The 23,716-nt window shown below is 38.7% G+C and overlaps 1 protein-coding gene across 1 annotated transcript; it reads left to right on the top strand.

The window, feature by feature from the left end:
• The first annotated feature begins 2,006 nt into the window (after positions 1-2,006).
• Positions 2,007-6,876, top strand: IFNG (interferon gamma). The gene is made up of 4 exons (XM_047741665.1): positions 2,007-2,196; positions 3,375-3,443; positions 3,539-3,721; positions 6,232-6,876. Exons 1-4 carry the CDS (start codon positions 2,083-2,085, stop codon positions 6,364-6,366), a joined length of 501 nt encoding a protein of 166 aa, XP_047597621.1. The 5' UTR covers positions 2,007-2,082; the 3' UTR covers positions 6,367-6,876.
• The last annotated feature ends 16,840 nt before the right edge of the window (positions 6,877-23,716 follow it).

The raw sequence follows: 23,716 nt of genomic DNA, 5'->3' as shown, positions 1-23,716 counted from the left end.
GAGAGATGGTTATAGAAGCAATACAACAATTTCTGGTTTTAAAAAACTTGGTCTAACAGGGGAGAGAATACCTGAGTAACTGAGAATGAGGGGCCAGGACTCTTAAAAAAGTATGAAGCAAGTGCTAGGACTGAATGGAAGATATAAGGTTAATTTTAAGAAGGAAATTTGGGGAGAACTTATGGAAATAATGTATTTTTAGGCAAGGCTTGGATGGATGGGTATCATTCCCGGTGGCCAATGAGGGGGAAGGGAACTCAAGACCAAACAAAGGAATAGTGTAAGCAAAGGTTCAGGATGTGTTGTTTTAAGGAACGACTGGTCATCTAACCTGCCCAAATAACAATAGATAACTTATTGGGTGCCTGTCTGCATGCCAGGTAAAATTCTTAGTACTTCATGTGTACCAAGTAATTTAACTTTCAACTGAAGTCTAGAAGGAGATACTAATATTAGTCTCATTTTAAAGGTAAGGAAACTAAGTCTTAGAAGAATTAAGACACTTCCTCAAAATCACATAGCCAGATAGTCATGGAGCCAGGATTCAAGTCTGCATCTATAACACAATACTCCAGATGTATACGGAGTACAGGTACAAGTGCAATATGGGTTGGAACCAAAGAGTGGAGGACCTTCTGTACCATCCTGAGCGTTTTACTTAAAAAATGAATTATTGAGGGAGGAAAGGAGGAGAAAGAATCCTGGCTTTTTTTTTTTTTTTTTTTTTTTTTTGGTATGTGGAAAGAAAAGATATAAAAAAAAGAAAAGAAAAAGATTCTCCATTATTAATGGTTAATTGGAACAATTGACCATCCAAGCTACACTGTTCAATAGGGTAGCCTCTAGCCACATGTGGCTATTGAGCATTTGGAATATGACTAGTCCAAACTGACATGTGCTATAGGTATAAAATCCATGCTGGATTTTTAGGATTTAATATGACAAAGAAAGGTAAAATATCTTACTAATAAGTTTTGTGTGTTGATACATATTAAAATGATTTGGGGATGTATTGGATTAAATACAACATATTTTTTAAATTATTTTTAGCTATTTCTTTTTACTTTTCTTCTTCTTCTTCCTCTCCTTCCCCTTCTTTTTCTCCTTCCCCTCATTCTCCTTCTTCTTCCTCTTCTTCTCCTCCTCCTCCTCCTCCTTCTTCCTTTTCTCCTTTTTTTCCTCCTTGTACTTCTTCTCCTCCTCCTCCTTCTCCTTTTTCTTCTTCTCCTCCTCCTCCTTCTCCTTTTTCTTCTTCTTCTTCTTCTTCTTCTCCTCCTCCTCCTTCTTCTTCCTCTACTTCTCCTTTTTCTTCTTGTTCTTGTTCTTATTCTTGTTCTTGTTCTTGTTCTTCTTGTTCTTGTTTTTCTTGTTCTTGTTCTTGTTCTTCTTCTATTATTTCTATTGGTCAGTATTGGTCCAGGGCAATACAAAGTTGTGGTAGATATTTTACTAACCAACTTTGATGAAGGACTTCCTTACCACTTTGGCCTTTTAACCACACTCTTTCCTTGCTTTCTGGTCATTTGCAAGAAAAATTTTAAAAGGCACCCCCCCCTTTGTAAAAGTTTGAGCTCCTCTAGAATTTCCTTTTTTACTTGCTCCTGACCACAAACAAATGATCAATGTGCTCTGTGGACAACAACTCAACAATTTACAAGGGCAAAGGATAGAGATGCAAAAAAGTTTCCAATCCATGAATGGTGTGAAGTAAAAGTGCTTTCAAAGGATCCCACAAGAATGGCACAGGTGGGCATAACGGGTCTGCCTCATCGTCAAAAGACCCAAGTAGTTGAAAGGAAACTCTAACTACAACACCAAAATGCCACAAAACCATAGTTATTAATACAAACTAGCATCTCCGCCTATCTGTCACCATCTCATCTAAAAAAAAAACTTGTGAAAATACGTAATCCTGAGGACTTCAACTAGGTATAAATACCAGCAGCAGAAGGAGATGCAGTACAGTTTTCTGATTGTCTGTAGGTCGGCTATTAGGAACAAAAGATCAGCTGAGTCTTTCAGACCTGATCAACTTAAACTGGGAGCTATTGATTTCAACTACTTCAGCCTAACTACGAAACAATGAATTATACAAACTATATCTTAGCTTTTCAGCTTTGCGTGATTTTCTGTTCTTCTGGCTATTATTGCCAGGCCATGTTTTTTAAAGAAATAGAAGACCTAAAGGAATATTTTGTAAGTATGATCTTTTAATAACACTTACTGGTGTTGAAATGACTGAATGTTGACTGGGAGTTGTCTCTATGATATGCTGACATCTCTAGGCCATAGTCATCTTGAGAAGACTTGGTGTTATTTTGACTGTTTACTATGCATATTTTTAACTAAATGATCTAGATACTGCTTTTACCCTCTGCTCAATGTGCTATAGAGACCTAGGGGCTTTCACTAAACTCCCAAAAGATGGGAATAATATGGATATAAAGCACAATGTTGATAATTTTGTGGTGAGAATTCAACTGTGATGTCAAGTAATATGCATATTGAAACGACTATTAGTTTCTGACTTCTTTAGAGTACTACGGGGGTGCAATAAAAGGTCAAGATTAGCATGAAACATGGTAATCTGAATTGATCAATTAAACAATGAGGTCCTTCAAGTTTTGGCTTAAAAAAATTATAGGTGTTTCTCTCCAAACAATGGTTTCAAAGTTATACTGCCCTGTCTATGTTATCTATGGATTATACTTGAACTCAGTCACTTGCTGAGATTTTGTAGGAGTTATAATCTGGCTTATATGAAAATTTTAGTTTGTTTGTTTTGTTTTACGAGCTTTTAAAAATGTTATTTGTGGTTAATTAAAATCATTTTTGCATTTTAAATATTTTATGACTTGTCCAAAATGTAGCTATTATAATTGTAGCTATTATATTCATTCTCAAGTTTTTTTACTCTTACATCATCTAAACAATTTCACACACACACACACACACACACACACACACACACACACACACACACGGAATTATCTTTTAAAGCTGGTAATACCGTATAGGAGGACATCAGTAGATGTTATGGAGACCAGTACCATAGGGGGGCAGTATTTTATAGTGCGATGATTTTGCCGATTTTTTTTTCTTTTTTAACTAGGCTTGAAAATACTTTCCTTTCCTTACTATAGTTATTTGGGACAATTGAAGTATCACTGGCCTTGTTGAGTTCATTTGTAATATTGAAATTTAAGGGCTATACTAGGAAATAAGAAGATAAAATGTCGTGATAGTATTTGGTTATATCCAACATACCAGCTTTACTAAATACGGTTGAAAAGAAAATCAGTGGATATTGTCAGCAATAAAACTTGAAGTACATTTTTAGGGATTGTAAACCATTTTTCTTTCTTCTTTTTTAGAATGCAAGTAATCCAGATGTAGCAGATGGTGGCCCTCTTTTCTTAGATATTTTGAAGAACTGGAGAGAGGTAAACTGAGTATTTCCATTTTGCTGCTTTCCCTGTTGCTTATTTTCTGAGGCATAAATTCATAGCAACCTTTCTTTGTGCTCTTTTCTTCCAAGGAGAGTGACAAAACAATCATTCAAAGCCAAATTGTCTCCTTCTACTTGAAACTGTTTGAAAACTTTAAAGATAACCAGATCATTCAAAGGAGCATGGATACCATCAAGGAAGACATGCTTGTCAGGTTCTTCAATAGCAGCAGCAGTAAGCGGGAGGACTTCCTTAAGCTGATTCGAATTCCCGTGAGTTGATCTTAATTCTTTCTTTGATTTCATTGCAGAGGCTCTTGCAAAACACAGAATTTCCAGAAAGTAGATTAGCTACTGGGTATAGTTGTTAAAACTGTGAAGTGAACCCATGGCCAGAACTTTTCCTTAGTAATTCCATTTGTGCTTGTGGGTGACTTTGCCAAGTCAATATGGAAATCATTTAATTTTGTGAGTTGGGGGGAAATGCTGGCGTTGCGTCTTTGTGCAGAGACAGGTGAATGGACAAATCCTGTGAGGAGGAGGTAGTGAAGGAGCCAAGGGGAGTGCTGAGAAGAACTTCTCTCATTGCTCCTCATTTGTGTGATGGAAGTCTCCTGCTTAGGCTGGGAGACTGCAGGTCTTAATGGAAAGGGCAGGGGTGGGTGGGTGGGTGGAGAGGATTTGTGTCCTCCTCCCACATTGGTCACCAAGTAAACTTGTGACCCCAGATGAATCACAGGCTTGGCTAGGGCTCCCTTTCCTCACCCTGAAAAGAGGCTTTTGGGTTCACTCTAATTTCTCTGTTCTCCTTTGCTCTAAAACTGTACCATGCCATGGGTAGAAAAAGAGAATGAGATAGCAAATAACTCTGGTCTCTGAAAAGGCACTAAGCACATTCTCTTGCCAGGCTCTGGTCAGCCTCTCATATGGTACAGCCCAAGTAGCAGAGAGAGTGTTTGTTTTTAGAGAAGAAAATAGAATTTATACCTTATGAAGAAATTGTTTTATCAACTTTTGGATACTTAGCTATCTTAGCTGGAGAGATCCTTAGCTTGTCAAGCCTTATCTCATGAAACTGCCTTGAGTCTTTAAAGTTATGGCTTCCAGAAGCTGAGAGATAACTTTGAAGCATAAAGATAAGTCACATTTTCTAAAATTTTATCTAGGAGACAAAGGCCACTAGATTCTTTTGGGTTTGGCTTTGATGTACAAAATTTGAATGAGAAAGGGCAGGGTCTTGTGATGACTTGTCCTCTAAGGATGTGTGGCAGCTGTCATTCTTCCTTGGCCTGTCTCTCACCCCTCTCAGATCAGATAAGGGCTTGTTCTTCAGGATTTCTCTAGTCTCGAGTATGTTAGATGGTACAGAAGTGGTTTGGAAAATTATTAAGACCATTACCATCTTCCACTGATAGTGTTTTCCAATGGTCAGCAGATCCCTTCTGACCCCAGGCTGGAGACTGAAAAAGCACTTGTTCCTAACTCAGGGCTGCCCTTTGCTTGCTGTTCAGTCCTAGATGATTCTCTTGGTTTCTTGGTGATACTCGGAACACTGGAAAGTAAAACTTATCACTGGAAAACACAGCTGGTAGAAACTTTTTCCTACTCTGCTGTAACGGGGCCTTGAAAAAAATCTGTGGGTCCCATCCTTCTGGAAGCTCCAAGCCTCCTGTTTCATAATGGGCAATTTGAGTGAGGTCTCAACCACTGTCTCCTTTGGCTGAGTTGCTAGTATTTAAGAATGTTATGCTTTTTAATAATTAGTCTTGAAGCCTAGAATCCCTCTAGTTATTCTCAGAAGTGTGGCAAGGTGGTCACAGTGTTTCCAGTATTAGAAAGAAACATAGTGGCAGAGCCAAGATGAAAGTAAATGGTCCCCATTTTAATAAAGGTGAACTCACCTAAATGGTCCTGCAGGTTAGAGTGAGGAAATAGTTGAATTTGCTTGGATAGAAAGGTGCAGTGAAATTCGCTGCAATCCCTAATTTTAAAAGTTTGTGCTAGTAATTGCTTATTGCCATATGAATATGCTTAGTGTTCATTTTTAATCCTATTGTAGAAATGATGAAACTGACCAAATTGGGGGGAAATGAAAAATTATAGTATTCATCTTAGACTTGGTGTTTACAAAGTGCTGAACCTATATTGGTGGTTCTCAAACTTTGGTGAGTAAGAGAATCACCTGGGGAGCTTAATAACCACACAACTGCATAGGTCTTCTCTGACTTCATGCATCTGGGTCTCTGAGTTCTTCATTAGGTCTCCAGTTATTCTGCAACACACTAAAAGTGAGAACCATTGACCTATAGTAACTCATTTGATACTTACAGCAAAGACTAATTAAAGTACAAGGTGGATAGAATTGGTAGGGAGCCTAGAGATGGTTGAAATAATCTCCTCATTGTTTAGATGAGAAAACAGAAGTTCAGAGAGGTCAAGTGACTGGTTTAAAAATTAGAGTTATTGCACACAGTATTCAAACCCACATTTTTTGTCACTCCACTTCACTCCACTAAGGCTCTTTTCACTATATAATTTTGAGAATTCCATGGCAGTAAATTTGAAGATGTATCATGTATCCCATCATATTACAGCATAACTGGCAATTTATTTATAATTTTCATCTTAATAAGTGAAGAAACCACCATTGTGTATTAAGATAATATATTGTCAGTGAAAATCATTTGTTTTGAAGGAATACTTCTATTTTCATGATATTAACAGCATAATATTCTGATGGCTTGTATGTCTGGAATTAATTTTGCTGCTTTCTTCCCCAATAGGTGAATGATCTGCAGGTCCAGCGCAAAGCGATAAATGAACTCATCAAAGTGATGAATGATCTCTCACCAAGATCTAACCTAAGGAAGCGGAAAAGGAGTCACAGTGTGTTTCCCGGCCGCAGAGCATCGAAATAATGGTCATCCTGTCTGCAATATTTGAATTTTTAAATCTAAATCTATTTATTAATATTTAATATTTTACATTATTTATATGAAGATATATTTTTAGACTCATAAATCAAAGTATTTATAATAGCAACTTTTATGTAATGAAAATGACTATTAATATATGTATTATTTATAATTCCTTTATCCTGTGACTATTTCACTCAATCCCCTCCCTTCTTTTTTTTGACCAACTAGGCAAGACTGTGATTTCAAGGCATAATCTCAGGAACCAACTAGGCAGCTGACTTAAGTAAGACCCTGTGGGTTATGCATTTATTTCACTTGATACCATGAGCACTTATAAATGAAATGATGCCATCCAGGCACTGCCTACTCGGGAACATGTCTGTATTATGAGCCACTGCTCTAATGGCACGTCAGATGACACTTGAATGTGTCAGGTGATACGACTTGTCTCCTGATTAAGAATATAGCATTTCTTCTCATGCCTGGTGCTTCAGAATACCACTGACAACTATGACTGTACCCAAATGGAAAGTAATTAATTTGTTTAGTTTATCAATATTTAATATATATGAATAAAGTATAATTTCACAATGATTTGTGCTGTGTCAGACTTTTTCTAAGTGAGGACTGGGGTAAATGAACTACACTCTAATGAATTAGTAGGAAGAAAGTCATTTTTTAGCTGTAGAAATCTTAGAATTGAATGAAGCCACAAATGTGCTACTTTTCTCCACTGGGAATTTCTTGGCTTCCTTTGCACCATCTGACAGCTGTTTGAGTTCTCTCTCCAAAATATAAATTTAATCATGTTACCATTTACTTCAGAGAGTCTGCCATAGAAAGTAGTCCAAATTGTTTAGCTTGGCATGCAAAGATTTATTTCTGTCACTTCCTCAAATCCCTATTGCATCATTTACATAGGTATCCCCCATCTCCTCTGTCTACCTTGGGCAAATACCACTGGGTATGGAATAGTGAGTGTGAGCTCTAAGGAGAGAGGCCTGGATTGGAGTCTTGGTCCCACCATTACAGGTGGTATAAGTTTTAATTAATTCCAAGCTGCAGTTTCCTCAGGTGATAAAGAAGAATAATTGTGACTTTCTCATAATATTGTGGTGAAAGTTCATTCTTTCATTCAAGAAATATTTACTGGAGCAACTACTATGTGCCTCGTGATGTTCTAGATATTTAAGATAACACCGGGAACAGGACAGAAATCCCTGCCCTTGGAGAATTTAAAATTTAGCCAGGGGAGACAGATAATAAACCAAATACATAAAATATTAGTAAATTGGATGTTATGTTAGAAGGTGTTAGGTGCTATGCAAAAAGAGTAAAGCAGGATGGGAGAAATTGGGAAAATTATATGTAAGGCTAAGTGAGTGGGCTATAGGTTTAAACGGAGTGATTAGAGTTGACTTCATTGAAGAGATGACATTTGAGGAAGCACTTGTAATAGGTAAGGGAGATAGCCACTTGGATTCCAGGCAAGGGGAACATCCTTGCAAGGCTCTAAAGTAGAGATTTGCCTTGCATGGTATAAGAAAAGTCAGTAGACCAGTGTATAGGAGCAGAATGAGTCAAGAATAACTCAAATTTTTTGACTGAGCAACTAAAAAAAAATGAAGCTGCCATCAACTGAGATGGGGAAACTGGAGTGAGCAGGTTTGGGGAGGAAAGTCAGTTCAATTTTGAATATGAAGTTTAAGATGTCCATTAGAATTCTAAGTGAAGGTGCTGAGGAGGCAACTGGCCGGATCAGTCTGAAGTTGGTAAAGAAGTCTGGACAATTGATATAAATTTGGGAGTTGAGGCATAGAGAGGTTATTTAAAGACCTAATACCAGGTGAACTCATGAAGGTCATGAGTTTACAGAGTGAAGAGGAGTGCAAGGATTGAGTCTCCAGGCATGTCATCATTAAGAGGCTAAGGACAGCCCATGAGGGAGACTGAAAAGAAATGGTCAGTGAAATAAGAGGACAATCAAAAAAGTGAGACATCCTGAAAACCAAGTGAAGAAAGTGTTTTAGGAATAAATTTGTCAAGTGCAGGTTGGTCTAGTCAGATGAGGACTGAGAACTGACCCCTTGATTCAGCAAAGCAGAGGCCACTGTTGATTTTGGACAAGAGCAATTCTGATGTAGGGTGAGGTTGAAAGCCTGATTGCAAGGGGTTTAAGAGAAACATTACAGACAACAACCATGAGTAACTCTTCTTAGAAGTTTTGCTGCAAAGGAGAGTAAAGGAAAGGGTAGCTGTCAAGGTAAGAGTGATCAAAAGAAGTTTTAAATTTTTTGGTTGTTGCTTTTGATTGGGGGAAGAAACCTCATGTTTATGCACTGGTGGAAATAATCTAACTAAGGAAAAAATAATAGACAGTGTAGGACAGAGAGGGGAGATGTGCAGAGTGGTTCCATGACTAAGTAAGAGAGCGCAACTGAGGACACAGGAGGAATTGGCTTTAGGCAGGTACATAGAAAGTTTATTTTTATTAATATGTGATAAAGTAGATTATGTGGATTCTGATTTTGGCAGGTGGCTAAATGTGATGGTGAGAAGTTTTGTAAATTTTAGCTAGTTGTTTAGAGTTTTCTCAGTGAAAGAGACTGAAGTTTAGAGAGGAAGTATTGGAGGCTTGGGAAGAGCAGAAGAATGAACAGATCAAGGGAGGGCAATGTGGATTGCCAGGCAGCTTTAAGGACCCACTTGAAGTCCACAGTTCATGAAGTTAAGGAACATCAGCTGGTATAACTGTTTTTCTCCATTTATATAGAGCTGTGGGTGAAGATCGAGAGTAGGCAGAGAGTTACATTTAGCAGACTTAATTTGGCCAAGGAAGTAGGACAAAAGAAGAAGACAAGGAGGTCATGGGAATAGTAAATTGGTGATAAGCTCTGAGCCGATTAAAGAGGGAAAGGAATGTATCCACATTGCTGAAGGAGGGTGAAGAAATGATTAGAAGTAAGGATATCTGCCCCACCTCCAGGCCTAAAAGATGAGAGAGAGAAAATCAGCCAACCTTTGAAGGAGATGAAAGGAAAGCAGTGTCCTTAGGGGAGAATCTTTGGAGCATGAGAAAGTTGAGATACGATGATTTTAGTTGGTGCTGGACTGTGAGTTTCAGAAGACCCAGTAAGTAGGGATAGGAGGGGGAGGTCATAAAAGGGGAGGTACACAAAGGTGCGTTGTGAGTCTTAGACTTCTTATGATCACTGACATAAACAAGGATAATGGATATAATGAGATCAGTTTTGCTGGCTTTGGTGGCAAGATTGTGAGTATCAAGGACAGAAAGGGCTAAGTGCCTGGGACTTCCTTCTCAGCTATTTCACTTAACCCTTTCACAACAGTAGGAAATAGTGTTGAGTAAAGTGAAATAGTTGGTTTAAAGGAGTCAGTTAAGTCCTTGAAAAAAATCAGGGGTCATTATATTGATTACTGGGTAGCTAAATAAGAGTGGGTGAGACTGGATTCCAAAATTTTCAATCTCGATCAGGCAAGATTGAAAAGAAACTGGGGGGCACCTGGGTGGCTCTGTGGGTTAAGCTTCTGCCTTCGGCTCAGGTCATGATCTCAGGGTCCTGGGATTGAGCCCCGCATCGGGCTCTCTGCTCAGCAGGGAGCCTGCTTCCTCCCCTCTCTGCCTGCTGCTCTGCCTACTTGTAATCTCTCTCTCTCTCTCTGTTAAATAAATAAATTAAATCTTAAAAAAAAAAAAGAAAGGAAATTGGGCTGCTCTTGGCACAGCTGCAACTGATATGAATTGCTGTTGGTGTCTGCACTCATTAGTACTTAAGACTGATTGATGCAGAATTTATGGTATCTACAGATGGAGGACTACTGTGAGATTATCTTGTTTGGACCACAGAAGCAGACCAGACCTCTGTGGAAAGGGAGAAATTCCAACTGTCCTTTGTCCTGAGAAATGACTAATCATGAAATGGGAAATGAAGCCCCAGGAGGTAAGCCTTGGTTCAGAGCTACATAAACCATCCCCCTCCCTGAGGTTGGTGTTAGTTCGGTACGATTTTGAGACATGGAGTGATAAAGACTGTATTAGGTGATATGATGGAGGCTGGGACTGAGACAGAGAGAAAACACTGTAAGAGAATTTGAGTGGGCCTATGCAGCAGTTATATTCTCTGTATTGTATGTTTCCTCCATTATGTTCATACCTAGTCTAAGATGTTACTAAGGGGCTTAAAGAAAAGATAGACTGTGCTTTAGACTAAGGAACCAAGCGTGGATTCTTGGTTCAGTGCCAGTAGGGGAATTCATCTCCTTGGGCTCATAAGCAGCAGGGGCAGCAGCCTAGACCTGGAATGGGAAAACCCTCTTATATAAAGTCCCACCCTTAGGGACTCCCTGAAATAGCTGGTATACCCTTGCTGGCAGGGTTCTTTTGACAATGAGGCAATTGGTAGGAAGCATTAAGAATCAATGAACTTTCCTCTTCTTTTTCTTCCTCTTTCTCCTCATTTTTCCTGTCCCTTCCCATCTTGAACAATGTAATCCTAAAGCAATTAGGTGCATCAGAATGAAGTAGCCATCTGCAGTTTTCTACTATGGGAAGTCAAATCTAAGCAAGATGAGAACAGTGTACATGCAGGAAAATAATCTGGTGTGGAAGACGTTAGAGGCTAGGAGAATATGGAGAATGTTCAAGAAGATACAAGAAGTATATTAGTTCTGTTGCTGTCACAATAAATTATTATAAACTTAGTTGCTTAAAATAACACACATTTGTTATCTTATCATTTTGGATTGCTTAGCTAATGGCCTCCTCTTCCTCCTTCAAAGCCAGCAGCTTATTATCTTCTAATATCTTTCTCTTTCTCATTCTGACACTCCCATCTCCCTCTCTTAAGGGCCCTTGTGATGACATTTGGACCAATTAGATCATTCAGGATACTATCTCTATCTCAAGATTTTTACTTGATTTTAAGTAAAAATCAAGATTTTTACTTTCTTTTTCTATGAAAAGTAACATTCAAGAATTCCAGGAATTAGGATATAGACAACTTTGTGTGGGTGTGTGCGAGTGGCAGGGTGGTAATTATTCAGCCTACCAAGGGAGGCAACATGAACTACAGCACAGTGAACATTATTAATAATGGGATAAATGAAAGGTGTTGCTACATGATAGGATGCAATGAAATGAACACAGCCTATCTTTAGTGGTATCTCTGTGAAAGATGCATAACCTATTCTAGTCATGAGAAAACTTTATACAAGCACAAATTGAGGAATATTCTACAAAATAACTGGTCTGCAGTCTTCAAAGTATCAAATTTATGTAAGTTAAGGCAATACCGAGGACTGAGAAACAGGTTTTTTTTTTAAGCCTCTAAAAGTTTTAATATATTTTTTTAATTTTTAAAATTTTTTAATAAACATATAATGTATTATTAGCCTCACACAAACAGGTCTGTGAATCGCCAGGTTTACACACTTCACAGCACTCACCATAGCACATACCCTCCCCAATGTCCATAACCCCACCACCCTCTCCCTACTACCCCGCCCCCCTCAGTTTGTTTTGTGACATTAAGAGTCTGAGAAACAGTTTTATACTGAAAGGGATTATAGAGATATGACAGCTAAATGCAATGTACTTCTAGACTGGATCATTTAGCTATAAAAAGCATTTTTAGAACAACTGGTGAGGGTTGAATGGGGTCTGAGGATGAAATGGTAGTAATACATCATTTTAAACCTCCTGATTTGTATAGTTGCAACATGGTTATGTAGGAAAAGTCTTTGTGTGGGAAATGCACACTAACACACTAAAGTATTTAGGAGTGATAGGGTTATCAGGTCAGGAACTTACTCTGAAATGATTTAAGGAACAGAAAGCTTTTCTAACTCTTCCATAAGTTGGTGGTTATTTAAAAATAAAATTATGAAAAAGCCACTGTGAGATTATTTCAGAGTTACAAGCTGGTGAGGTCTAAAATTCTTGACTTATTTTGTTCCAATCACATTACATCACTTAGAATTCCAACATATACATGTGACAAATTGAATTTTCCAAAGATGACCACATCAAGATATTTACTCCATCCCTATGCTCTCCTTACAAGGGGACTGACATTTTTCCCACTGAGAGGTGAAGTGAATGTCCCTCCCTAAATGTTAGGGCATGAGTTACTGACTTCCTCTACTAGTGGAGTGTATGTAAGTGATGTTCTGTGATTTCCAAGTCTAGGATGCAGCTTTTGCCGTGCTTTCCCTTACCTGCCTCTCCGGCCCCCATCCCCTACCACCTCTCAAGACATTTGCCCTTGGAACCTACCATCATGTTGAGAAATTCAGGCTACTTGAAGATGTTCTAGTCATCAGCCCCTGGAGGCCTCCAGACAACACCAATATCAATAACCAGATGTGTGTGAACAATGCTTTGGATGATTCTAGCTCTAAACATTTGAATATTCTAGCTGAGTCCTCAGACACCAAGCTGCTTGTGATTAAAAAAAAAAAAAATCATGGCAGATTTTTAATTTCAATTCTGACATATAAAGAGCTTGGAAGTTGTTACTCCAGTCCTTAGAATAAGAAAAAGCTGGGCAAATTGAAAACTGATGACTTTTCTTGATCCCATCAGAGAACTGAGTTTGCAGGACAAATTGCCATCACAAAATCTTGAGGGACAGGCAAATTCAGAGAGCCACAGCCAATATCTGCTTATAGAAAGCAGAAAACACTGGAACCAAATGTGTCCAGAAACAATGGCCTTCTCTCCAGGGGAAAGACCTTACTAGAATCTTATAAGAGAGCCATGGAGGATGCTTCTCCAACTCCAGCTCCCTCTGGTCTTCCTGCCTCACCTAAAGCTATATCAGAAGAAACACATGTGAGGATCACAACTATAAAACACGGTCCTGTGAAAACAATGAGATTTAATGGAAAGATCATAGAACACCTTCCCATGTCTCTATATCTCACTGCTCTGGCATAATATTAATGGATTACAATTAAAGAACTTGCATGAGACAGACTCATTCTGAAGAATGGTACTTAGGGAAAAACAGACGTAAAGAAAAGAGACAAAAACAAAGACACTAGAGGCGTTTGAAGCCTTTGGCATGTTAAGAGGTAAGAAAGAATCACAAGCCATAGAGATAAAGCAAGCATCAGAACAAGACTCGGATATGAGATATGACACAGATGTTGAAATTATCAGGCAGGAAATTTAAAACAACTACAATTAATATGTTAAGAACTCTAGTGGATGAAGTAGACAGTATGCAGGAACAGATTGGTAATGTCAGCAGAGAGATGAAAATTCTAAGAAAGAATCAAAAGGAAATGCTATAAATAAAAAGCACAGAAACAGAAATGAAGAAAGCCTTTGATGGGCTCATTAGTTGATTCAATGCAGCCAAAGAAGGAATCAGTGAGCTTGGAGATGAGTAAATAGAAATTTCCCAACCCAAAATGCAAAGAGAAAAAAAAGTGGAAAAAAAATCACTCTAGAAAGAAACACCCAAGAACTGGGGGACAATTTCAAAAGATATGACAAAATTACAGATCCTTAAGAATATGAAGCAAATTCTCATTAAACTATACATAGGAATATCATATTTAAACTGCAAAAAAAATAAAGCAAATAGAGAGAAAGAGCATATGCATGGGGGCAGTGGGGCCATGGGAGAGAGAGAGAGTCTTAATCTGGCTCCACATACTGGGTGTTATGGAGCCTGGCATGGGGCTTAATCTCATGACCCTGAGATCATGACGTGTGCCAAAATGAAGAGTTAGACATTTAACTGAGACACCTAGGCGCCCTGACAAGTAGAAAACCTTGAAAGAGGCAAAGGAAAAGAAAAACTCCTTACCTAGAAAAGTACAAAGATAAGAATTAAAAAAGACTTCTTGTCAGAAACTGTGTGTATTCATTTTCTGTTGCTGCTGTAACAAGTTATCCCAGATTAACTTGTATAAAACAACACAAAAATATCATTTTAGAGTTCTGGAGACTGGAAGTAAAAAAATAGGTCTCAGAGAGTTAACATCCAGGTATTAGCAAGATTGTGTTTTTTTCTGGAAGCTCTGGGAGAGAACCTATTTTTTTGCTTTTTTTGACATTCTAGAGACTGCCTACATTGCTTGGCTCATGGCACCTTTCCTTCACCTTCACAGCTAGAAACATAAGGCTGAGGCCATCTCTCTAGTTCTGTTTCTTCTGCATCCCTTTCCTACTACTTGTAAGAAATCTTGTGACTAAAATAGGCCACCCGATAATCCAGGGTAATTTCTCCATCTCAAGGTCGGGTGATTGCCTTAGTTCCATCTGCAACCTTAATTCTTTTTTTTTTTTTTTAAGATTTTATTTATTTATTTATTAGAGAGAGAGAGAGAGAAAGAGAGAGCACACAAGCAGGCAGCGTGGCAGGCAGAGGCGGAGAAGCAGGCTCCCTGCTGAGCAAGGAGCCCGATGCGGGACTCGATTCCAGAACCCTGGAATCATGACCTGAGCTGAAGGCAGCCGCTCAACCGACTGAGCCACCCAGGCGTCCCTGCAACCTTAATTCTTATCTTCCATTGAATATAAAAAAATTGTAGATGAAAACAAAAGGTATACAGATGAGAAAAAAAATGAAATAAAACTTCACAGATGACATAATTGTCTATGCAGAAAATTCCAATGAACAATTCAAATCTGAAGAGCACAGAAATAGACCCTCACAATTATAGTCAACTGATCTTTGACAACGGAGTAAAAGCACTTCAATGGAGAAAGTATAGTCTTTTCAACAGTGGTGTGAGAACAATTAAATGTCCATATGCAAAAACAAAAATTATCCTGGACAAAGACCATGGCATCGCTACCCATAAAAACGAAAAAATTAAAGAAATTTTGGATCCAATATCAAGGACTTCTTATTTTTTTTTTCTATCCCTTGCATTTGCTATTGCCTATTAATTGTAAGACTCTTACAATTAAGAGTCTGGGATACTAGGCTCTGGTATCTGATTTCTAGTATCTGGGATACTAGAAGACTTATATTTGTGCATTTTTTGGTGTTCCCTTGGAGAGAGATAGGTGCCTGACTGATGCTGATGAGATGTACCATCTGGACTAATGCCAACTTGGCAGCCAATTCCTAAAGGATAAGACTGTCATTTCTACCTCAGTATGTAATATGGTTCATTAAAACTAGCAAAAGGAAAAATGGATTATAAACTCTTGTTTGTGAGAAAAGAGAAATAAACAGTTAAGTTGGAAATAACATGGAATCATGACCTTTTTTTTAAAGGGTCATTCCCTGAGGTCACTCTGTTCTACCCTGAGTGTTCATGTAAAGCAATTCATTAGTCATCTCTAGTACCTAAGATTTTGGTCTTCTTCACTAAAAAACAAGAGCTCCTTGAAGAGATATTGATACCATATTTGGAATAGAAAAATTCAAGTTGAGCTCAGGATATTTTGTAGCCTGTTGTTTGTTACCTAACATTTTGTTGATATTCCTATCATTTTTGTAACAACTATGCAAACTGTCTTTATGCTGCCTTATTCATTATGTACTTAGTATATGCTAGGCTCTGCACTATACACTTTATTGTTGCCGTGAACTCGACGCCTCTAAAAAAAAACACCTCTTGACTAACCAAAGCTAAGTTTATAAAGCCTTCTGCATAATGGAAAGAAATCTTGAGAAAGTCTTACTAATGTTGCAGAAAGGGGAGGTCAATGATAGATATTAATAGAGCTTAGGAAGTATGGGCTCAAGTGCCTTGAGAAGACTCTTTCAACAAAAGGGGATTGAGCTCGGGGAATTTTGCCATATAATAATTTAGGTCTAGTGGAAATAGTGAGGCAAGTTTCCATTAAATGAAAAAATTTACCCAAGTAAATTTTAAATATCTAATCGGCTTTATTAATCAATTTATGAATTGGGCAGCATCCAATCTAGCAAGTAGAGGGGAGCTCCAAATACCTATAGAAAGGTATTTAAAGGCAGGACAAGGAAGTCATAAATAGAGAAAAATGATTATTTCATGTGAGATCCCTCTGTTTGGAGAGAAAAGGGTCTTAGTAGGAAGATTATGTTATCTTCCTTTGGGAGATGAAGAGGACCCATGTGGCAAATTACCTTACCAGTGCTGATCAAATAATTCCTGACTGACCAGTGAAGACTACATTTTTAGGGGGTTGAAACTGTATTAGGTTAAGTATTAAGTCTCAGTTTACTGACTTGAGGCCTTAACCTAAGTGACACCATTTTGAGTCTGTGGTTTTCTATAATAGTTCTTGAAGGAAGTCTTGATATATAAGCAGTTATTTGATTATTTGTTTACTAAGGTGAGCAATCTATTTTCCCAAGAAGAAGGTTGTTCGTCCTAAATTGATTTTTGATAATTTCCTGAAGCAAAGAGTGAAAGTATTTACTGGTTTATAGCTTTATTTTCTTGGGAAAGAATTCCCTGGAACAAATAGCTAAATCAACTGACCCAGGTAGTTTCATGCTCATTCCTGCTAGTTAAGCTATGTGTATGCAGGCGGTCTCAGTTCTCACTATGACATAAATGTCATGGATGTCCTATGTCCTCTGACTTCTGTATCAATGTGTGGGGTCTATTTTTGACATATTCTAACCCAGACCTAGAGCTTAGCTCCTCAAACTAACACATTTGGACAAATCCATTAATACTCATTAATTTAGGATGTATTCTAAAGGTTTCATAAGGCATTGGAATCAAGAACAACTATCACATATTCAGAAGATTCCTGTTTTCCAGTTTTTCCCTAACTGTACTATCAGAGGGAATAAGGATCTTCCTCTTCTCTCCACACAGAACCCAGTGGTTTGGTTTTTTTTTTTTTTTTTTCCTCATCAGCATTTCCTTGGAGAAACTTTCAGTTTCTCACTCTTTTATTATAGAGGGTTGTTTTTCCTCTTTCTTAATGTTTGATTGGCATGGAATCCATTCCCTGGGGCTCAGCTTCTAGTCTAAGGTTTATCAATAATTTCCAACAAAATCAGACTTCCCCATAAAAAAAGTTGTTATACTAACTACTAAAAATAATATGGTTTCCTTTTCAGTTTTGCTATCTTCTTTTATTTTTAATGATAATCTTATGTTCTAGACATTATCAATAATTACTCTGAATGGGTGGTTGATTGAAATAATTGAAGAGAATTGAGGTAATCTTGGCTTATCTGGAATGTAATTGGCATCTGAGAGCGAAAGGATGGAAAAATATCTTTTTTCTTTACACTTCTAAATTGTTGACTTCTTGTTCCTCCTGTAACAAAAGACAGATTAACTAGAGAAAAAGCATATTGTTCTGGTTCTAGATGGTGAGGTAGGAAGAATTTGAACTCACCCCATCCACAGAATACACCAAATTACACCTATTAACAGAACAATTCCTCCTGAAAAAAGAACTGAGGGCTGCCTGAACAGCCAGTGAACAACCAAAGAACAGCCAAAGAGCCAGAAACTCAGTAATGAAGGGAATGGCCAGCAGTGGGGAGGGATAGTTCTGAGGGACAGGGAGCAGATCTCTCAGTCCTGGGCACAGAAAAAAAAAAAAAAAAGCTATGGCTTAAAAGAGCAACTAACATAGAAGAGAGACAACCTTCAAACTCTGTCAAGTGCTGGAGAAGCTGTGGGAAAGGTCTACTGGTCAGAGGGACTAGAGAATGATAAGGCTTCTGTTCTCACCCCACCTTAAAACCCTAGACCAGAGCAGGGTCTGGGTAATGTAACAGGTGGATCCAGTTGTCTCAGTGAGTTTGTGACTTTGGCCAGCTGGGGGTCCTCAAGCCCACACCAGCTCCAGTCACGCTGAAGGTCACCAATACAAAACTGACAAACCCTTCGCCAGACTCATCAAGAAAAAAAGAGAAAGGACCCAAATAAATAAAATCAGAAATAAGAGAAGAGCAGTAGCAACTGATACCACAGAAGTACAAAGGATTATAAGAGAATACCATGAAAAACTATGTGCCAACAAACCAGACAACGTAGAAAAAAATGAATAAATTCCTAGAAACATATAATCTTCCAAAACGACCAGGAAGAAATAAAAAATCTGAACAAATTCATTACGAGTAATGAAGTTGAATTGGTAATTAAAAAAAAAAATCCCAAAATAAATGTCCAGGAAACGATGGATTCTCAGGTGAATTCTACCAGACATTTAAAGAAGAATTAAAACCATCAACAAAACAAAAAGACAACCCACTGAGTGGGAAAAGACATTTGTAAATGATGTATCTAGTAAAGGGTTAGTATCTAGAATGTACAAAGATATTATACAACTCAACATCCAAAAACCAAATAATCCAATTAAAAAATGGGCAGAAGACATGAACAGATATTTCTCCAAATAAGACACACAGATGGCTGACATATGAAAAGATGCTCAATATTGCTTTCCTCAGGGAAATGCAAATCTTAACTACAATGAGATATCATCTCATATTTGACAGAATGGCTAAAATGAAAAACACAAGAAACAGCAGGTGTTGGCAAGGATATGGCAAGGAATCCTTGTGCCCTGTCGGTGGGAATGTAAGTTGGTACAGCCATTATGGAAAAATATGGAAGTCCTCAAAAAATTGAAAATAGAAATATTGTATGATCCAACATTTTCATTATTGGGTATTTACTCAGGGAAAATGAAAACACCAATTCAAAAAGACATATGCACCTCTATGTTTACTTCAGTATTATTTACAATAGCCAAGACATGGAAGCAACCCAAGTTACCTTGAATACATGAATGGATAAGGAACACACACACACACACACGAATATTACGCAGCCACAAAAAGGATGAGATTTTGCCATCTGAGACAACCTAGATGGACCTAGAGGGTATTATGCTAAGTTGAAATAAGTCAAACTGAGAAAGACAAATACCATATGACTTTTCTCATAAATGAAATCTACCAAAAATGAATGAAGAAACAGAAAACAGAATCAGAACTACAAATACAGGGAATAAACTGAGAGTTGCCAGAAGTGGGGGTAGTAAGCAAAATGGGTGGAAGGGGAGAGGAAGATAGAGGCCTCTAGTTATAAAATGGGTAAGTCAGGCAAATAAAAAGAAGTGCACAAGGAATCTAGTCAATGATATTTTGGTAGTGATGTAGTGGGACGGACGGCAGCTACACTTGTGGTGGGACATAGCATAATGTACAAACTTGTCAAATCACTAAGTTGCACCCCTGAAACTAATGTAACATCCCAGGGTCCTGGGATGTTTCCCCAAATCGGGTTCTGCTCAGCAGGGAGCCTGCTTCCTCCTCTCTCTCTGCCTGCCTCTTTGCCTGCTTATAATCTCTGTCTGTCAAATAAATAAATAAAATCTTAAAAAAAAAAACTTAAAAAATTTAAAGAGCAGAAAGCATAGAAATTTCTCAAATTCTATATAAATTTCTCAAATTCCTGCCGCTTGAAATATTCAATACATTAAGGTGCTGTATTTTGGGGTGGTGTGTCCTGAAACCTGTCTTGTTCATAAGAGAAAATACGACAGCAAGAGTTCTTATCTTGCTCTCTTTACCTAGAATAAGAATCTGACAGCCTCATGACAAGGCTTCTCTAGGGCAGACAGTGATAAGTTTTCAAAGGTGAAAGTGACCCCAGCATCTGAGTGGCAGATATAAAGCCATGTCAGGGAGCCATAGGCATCATGGGGATGGCCAACCTGTGGGATGTGTACTAGGCCAGCGTAAATATACTAATGAACAACTAGTGAATATGTACTGTAGTTAAGAGCGCTTGTGCAGGATTCAGTAGACCTAGATTTTGTCAGGTGCAAAACTTAAGGAATGTTATTTACTGTATCCAAGACTTACTTTTTTGTCTGTAAAATGGGGATCATAAAGCCATGGTGAGGATTACATTTTTTTTAACATTTATTTGACAGATAGAGATCACAAGTAGGCAGAGAGGCAGGAAGAGAGAGAGAGAGGAGGAAGCAGTCTCCCCGCCTAGCATAGAGCCAGACGCGGGGCTCGATCCCAGGTCCCTGGAACCCGACACCAGCCGAAGGCAGAGGCTCTAACGCACCGATCCACCCAGATGCCTCGAGGATTACATTTTAAAAACTGCATGTAACATGCCTGGAAGAGAGACAATAGTAAATATTATTGCTACTTTAGTTGACTATCAGTCAATCATGTATCAGCTTTCCCAATGCGACAAGCTTTCTTTCATTTTTCTTGATCTGAAGAAATTTTTACTTCTAGAAGAGAAGAGAGAGAAAGCAAGTAGTCAAGGTACACAGTCAGAAGCCACTGGTTTTGTTTTGTGTTTTCACTAACATCATGTACTATGACTTAGGCTAGTATGTAAATTTCGTGAGGCCTCATGTCTCAGTGTCAGCAGGGAGAAGTGGGATGGGGTGGATAAGGCTTATAAAACTGACCTGGCTTTAGAAATTTGGGTGCAGAGTATTCTGGAAGTTAGTGAGAGGCAGTGACATGGCAGTTTGAGGAGCATGGGTGGGGAGCATCTAGATTGTAATTCAAACCTGGGGACAAGTGTGGTGAGTGTGATTTTTAGAGATCTATCTATAGAAGGCTGGACCCCTGACTGTTGACCTGGATCTTGTCTGAGCAGGGAGCTTGCACGAGGGTGAGGGGGTGAGGTGCTGACCTGAACATCAGGTCAAGTGCACTGCAACAATGCAGAAAGATGAAGGAGCCGGGAGTCTGGGCCTGAGAGATCAAAAGAGTGTCAGAGCTTTTCTGTTGCATCAGATCCCTGCTAAGCTCCTGTGGCTACAAAGATGACAAGACAATTATGTCCCACCCATATCAGTATTGGCACAGGCCCTGGGGTATGAATGGGCTGAGACTGAACCCACAGCAAGCTGGGAAAGGCCAAGATAGGGGCCTGACAGTGCTCTAGAGATGGGAAAGGAAACATGAATTTTTTAAAAAAGATTTTATTTGTTTTTTTAAAATTAGCATATAATGTATTATTTGTTTCAGGGGTACAGATCTGTGAATCATCAGTCTTACACAATTCATAGCACTCACCATAGCACATACCCTCCCCTATGTCCATCACCCAGCCACCCTATCTCTCCCTCCTCCAGCCCCCAGCAAACCTCAGTTTGTTTCTTGAGATTGAGTCTCTTATGGTTTGTCTCCCTCCCTGGTCCCATCTTGTTTCATTTTTCCCTCCCTTCCCTCCATGAACCCCCGCCCTTCCTCTCAAATTCCTCGTATGAGAGAGATCGTATGATAATTATCTTTCTCTGATTGACTTATTTAATTGTTTTTAAGAAAGAGAGCAGGGGGAAGGGATAGAAGGAGGGGGAGAAGTGGGCTCCCTTCTTGGCAGGATCCCAGGACCCCAGGATCATGACCTGAGCTAAAGGCAGATGCTTAACCGACTGTGCCACCCAGACACCCAAAGAAACATGAATTGTTAAGAGCTTTGTAAGAAGTCCAAATGAATCAATGGCCATATTAGGATGAAAACTCTATATGCCTGAGGTTATAACTCTTCTTGGAGCACTCACTTTCAGAAATGCCAAGTATTTTTTAACCTCTGACACCACTAGGCATCAGCTGTGTAACCTTGATGAACTCAAAAGATATTGGGAAGATCAAATGATGTAATGTTTGTGACTGTCGAGTACAAAGTTCTGTGTTAACTGTGAGGTAGTGGGATGCTAACACAATTCCTGGGAGGAGCACTATCATACTTTGGGGGCCAAGACTCATGAACTGTATGAGATGAGGAATTACAGCAGGTTTCTTTTTTTTTTTTTTTTTTAAGATTTTATTTATTTATTTGACAGATCACAAGTAGACAGAGAGGCAGGCAGAGAGAAAGGAAGGGAAGCAGGCTCCCCGCTGAGCAGAGAGCCCAATGTGGGGCTCGATCCCAGGACCCTGGGATCATGACCCGAGCCGAAGGCAGCAGCTTTAACCCACTGAGCCACCCAGGCACCCCTACAGCAGGTTTCTTGATGTTTTGAGTTTCTTTGGGGGCTTAAACAAAGTCTAATTCTTTAAAACTTGTCAGCTCTTACTTCTAAAACTTTTCTTTAAAAGGGTTTTGTGGTTCATGTTAAAAAATGTATTATAGGGGCACCTGGGTGGCTCAGTGGGTTAAAGCCTCTGCCTTTGGCTCAGGTCATGATCCCAGGGTCCTGGGATCGAGCCCAGCATTGGGCTCTCTGCTCAGCAGGAAGCCTGCTTCCCCCCTCTCTCTGCCTGCCTCTCTGCCTACTTGTGATCTGTCTGTCAAATTAAAAAAAAAAAGTATTATAAAATTGTTTTGAATCTTTAACTCATTTGTTTTCTTTGTATTTGTTTGAACTTGAACATTTCCTCCCATTGAAAAAGACCATTCTGTGCTTGTTGTCACAGAGAAGTGATGTAACCATGGAAAATGGAGAAAAACCAGTCTCCACTTGAGTTTCAAAAGCCTAGGATGTTAAAAAGTACAAAAAAAAAAGATTTATGTTATAAACAAACAACTCTAGAGAGAAAGCATCATGAGCTAGAAGAACAAGGCTTACCCCAACCCTGACAAAAGACCTCCTTGACTAGAAGGCATAGGGAACACTAGAAATAAAGGGGAAGTGAGAAGTGGTGAGCTCTGGGATAACAGAGAACCTGAGAAAATCACTGGACTAGAACAGAGTTTCTACCTGCCAGTCAGCCAGCTTCTGTTTGAGCAAAGTAACAATACATCACCTAGACTCAAACAAATAACATTTTTCTAAGGGAATTTTCCTTGATTTTTGCAAGGGAATCTGAGAAACCATTCTATTTGAGGCTAGAAAAATCTGTTGATGTCTCACCAAACCTGAGAATATGATTTTGTTTCCTCTTTAAACAAATACGGTTGACGTTTTTACTCCTTGTCATCGCAGCAGTTAAGGACTCATACAATGGACGCAAGCATGTAAGAGTAGGAATAACATACTTGCTCTTTGGCCCTGAGAAAAATAGTGATTAATGGAAGCAAATTTGTCTATGTTCATATAATTTACACACACTGCTATTGATGCTTCAGGACATTTATTAGTATAGATAGAAAAACAAAGGATAGTAAACAACAGCAAAATTATGGATAGAAATATGATCATTCTATGCTTGGAGAAACTTTCGTGGGCTGGAATATGTTTTCGGTAGAATCCAACAGCTATGTTTATAAGTCTGTCTCTCATCATCCATCATACTTGGTGACACCCACTAGCAGATACTTAGATTCAACTGTTATTATTTACACATTGTTAATGTTAAGAAGGTGAGCTTGTTGATTCCAGCAAGTGCTAGTTATTAGAATATTCAATGGGCCCTGGACTGCCTCCACATGCAACTTACTACTTCTAAGTCTTTAGAAATGGGCGAAACCACTGCTG

The sequence above is a fragment of the Lutra lutra genome, chromosome 8 (assembly GCF_902655055.1).
Source record: "Lutra lutra chromosome 8, mLutLut1.2, whole genome shotgun sequence".
In the NCBI taxonomy this organism is placed as follows: domain Eukaryota; kingdom Metazoa; phylum Chordata; class Mammalia; order Carnivora; family Mustelidae; genus Lutra; species Lutra lutra.
Note: the sequence above shows the minus strand (reverse complement) of the source record. Positions and strands in the feature narration are given on the sequence as shown.

Bases quoted from the DNA above. Each gene is read 5' to 3' on its own strand.
- IFNG (XM_047741665.1), top strand. From the start codon at position 2,083: ATGAATTATACAAACTATATCTTAGCTTTTCAGCTTTGCGTGATTTTC. The intron at 3,444-3,538 runs GTAAACTGAGTA...TTTTCTTCCAAG, and splicing joins TTTTGAAGAACTGGAGAGAG to GAGAGTGACAAAACAATCAT. The intron at 3,722-6,231 runs GTGAGTTGATCT...CTTCCCCAATAG, and splicing joins TTAAGCTGATTCGAATTCCC to GTGAATGATCTGCAGGTCCA.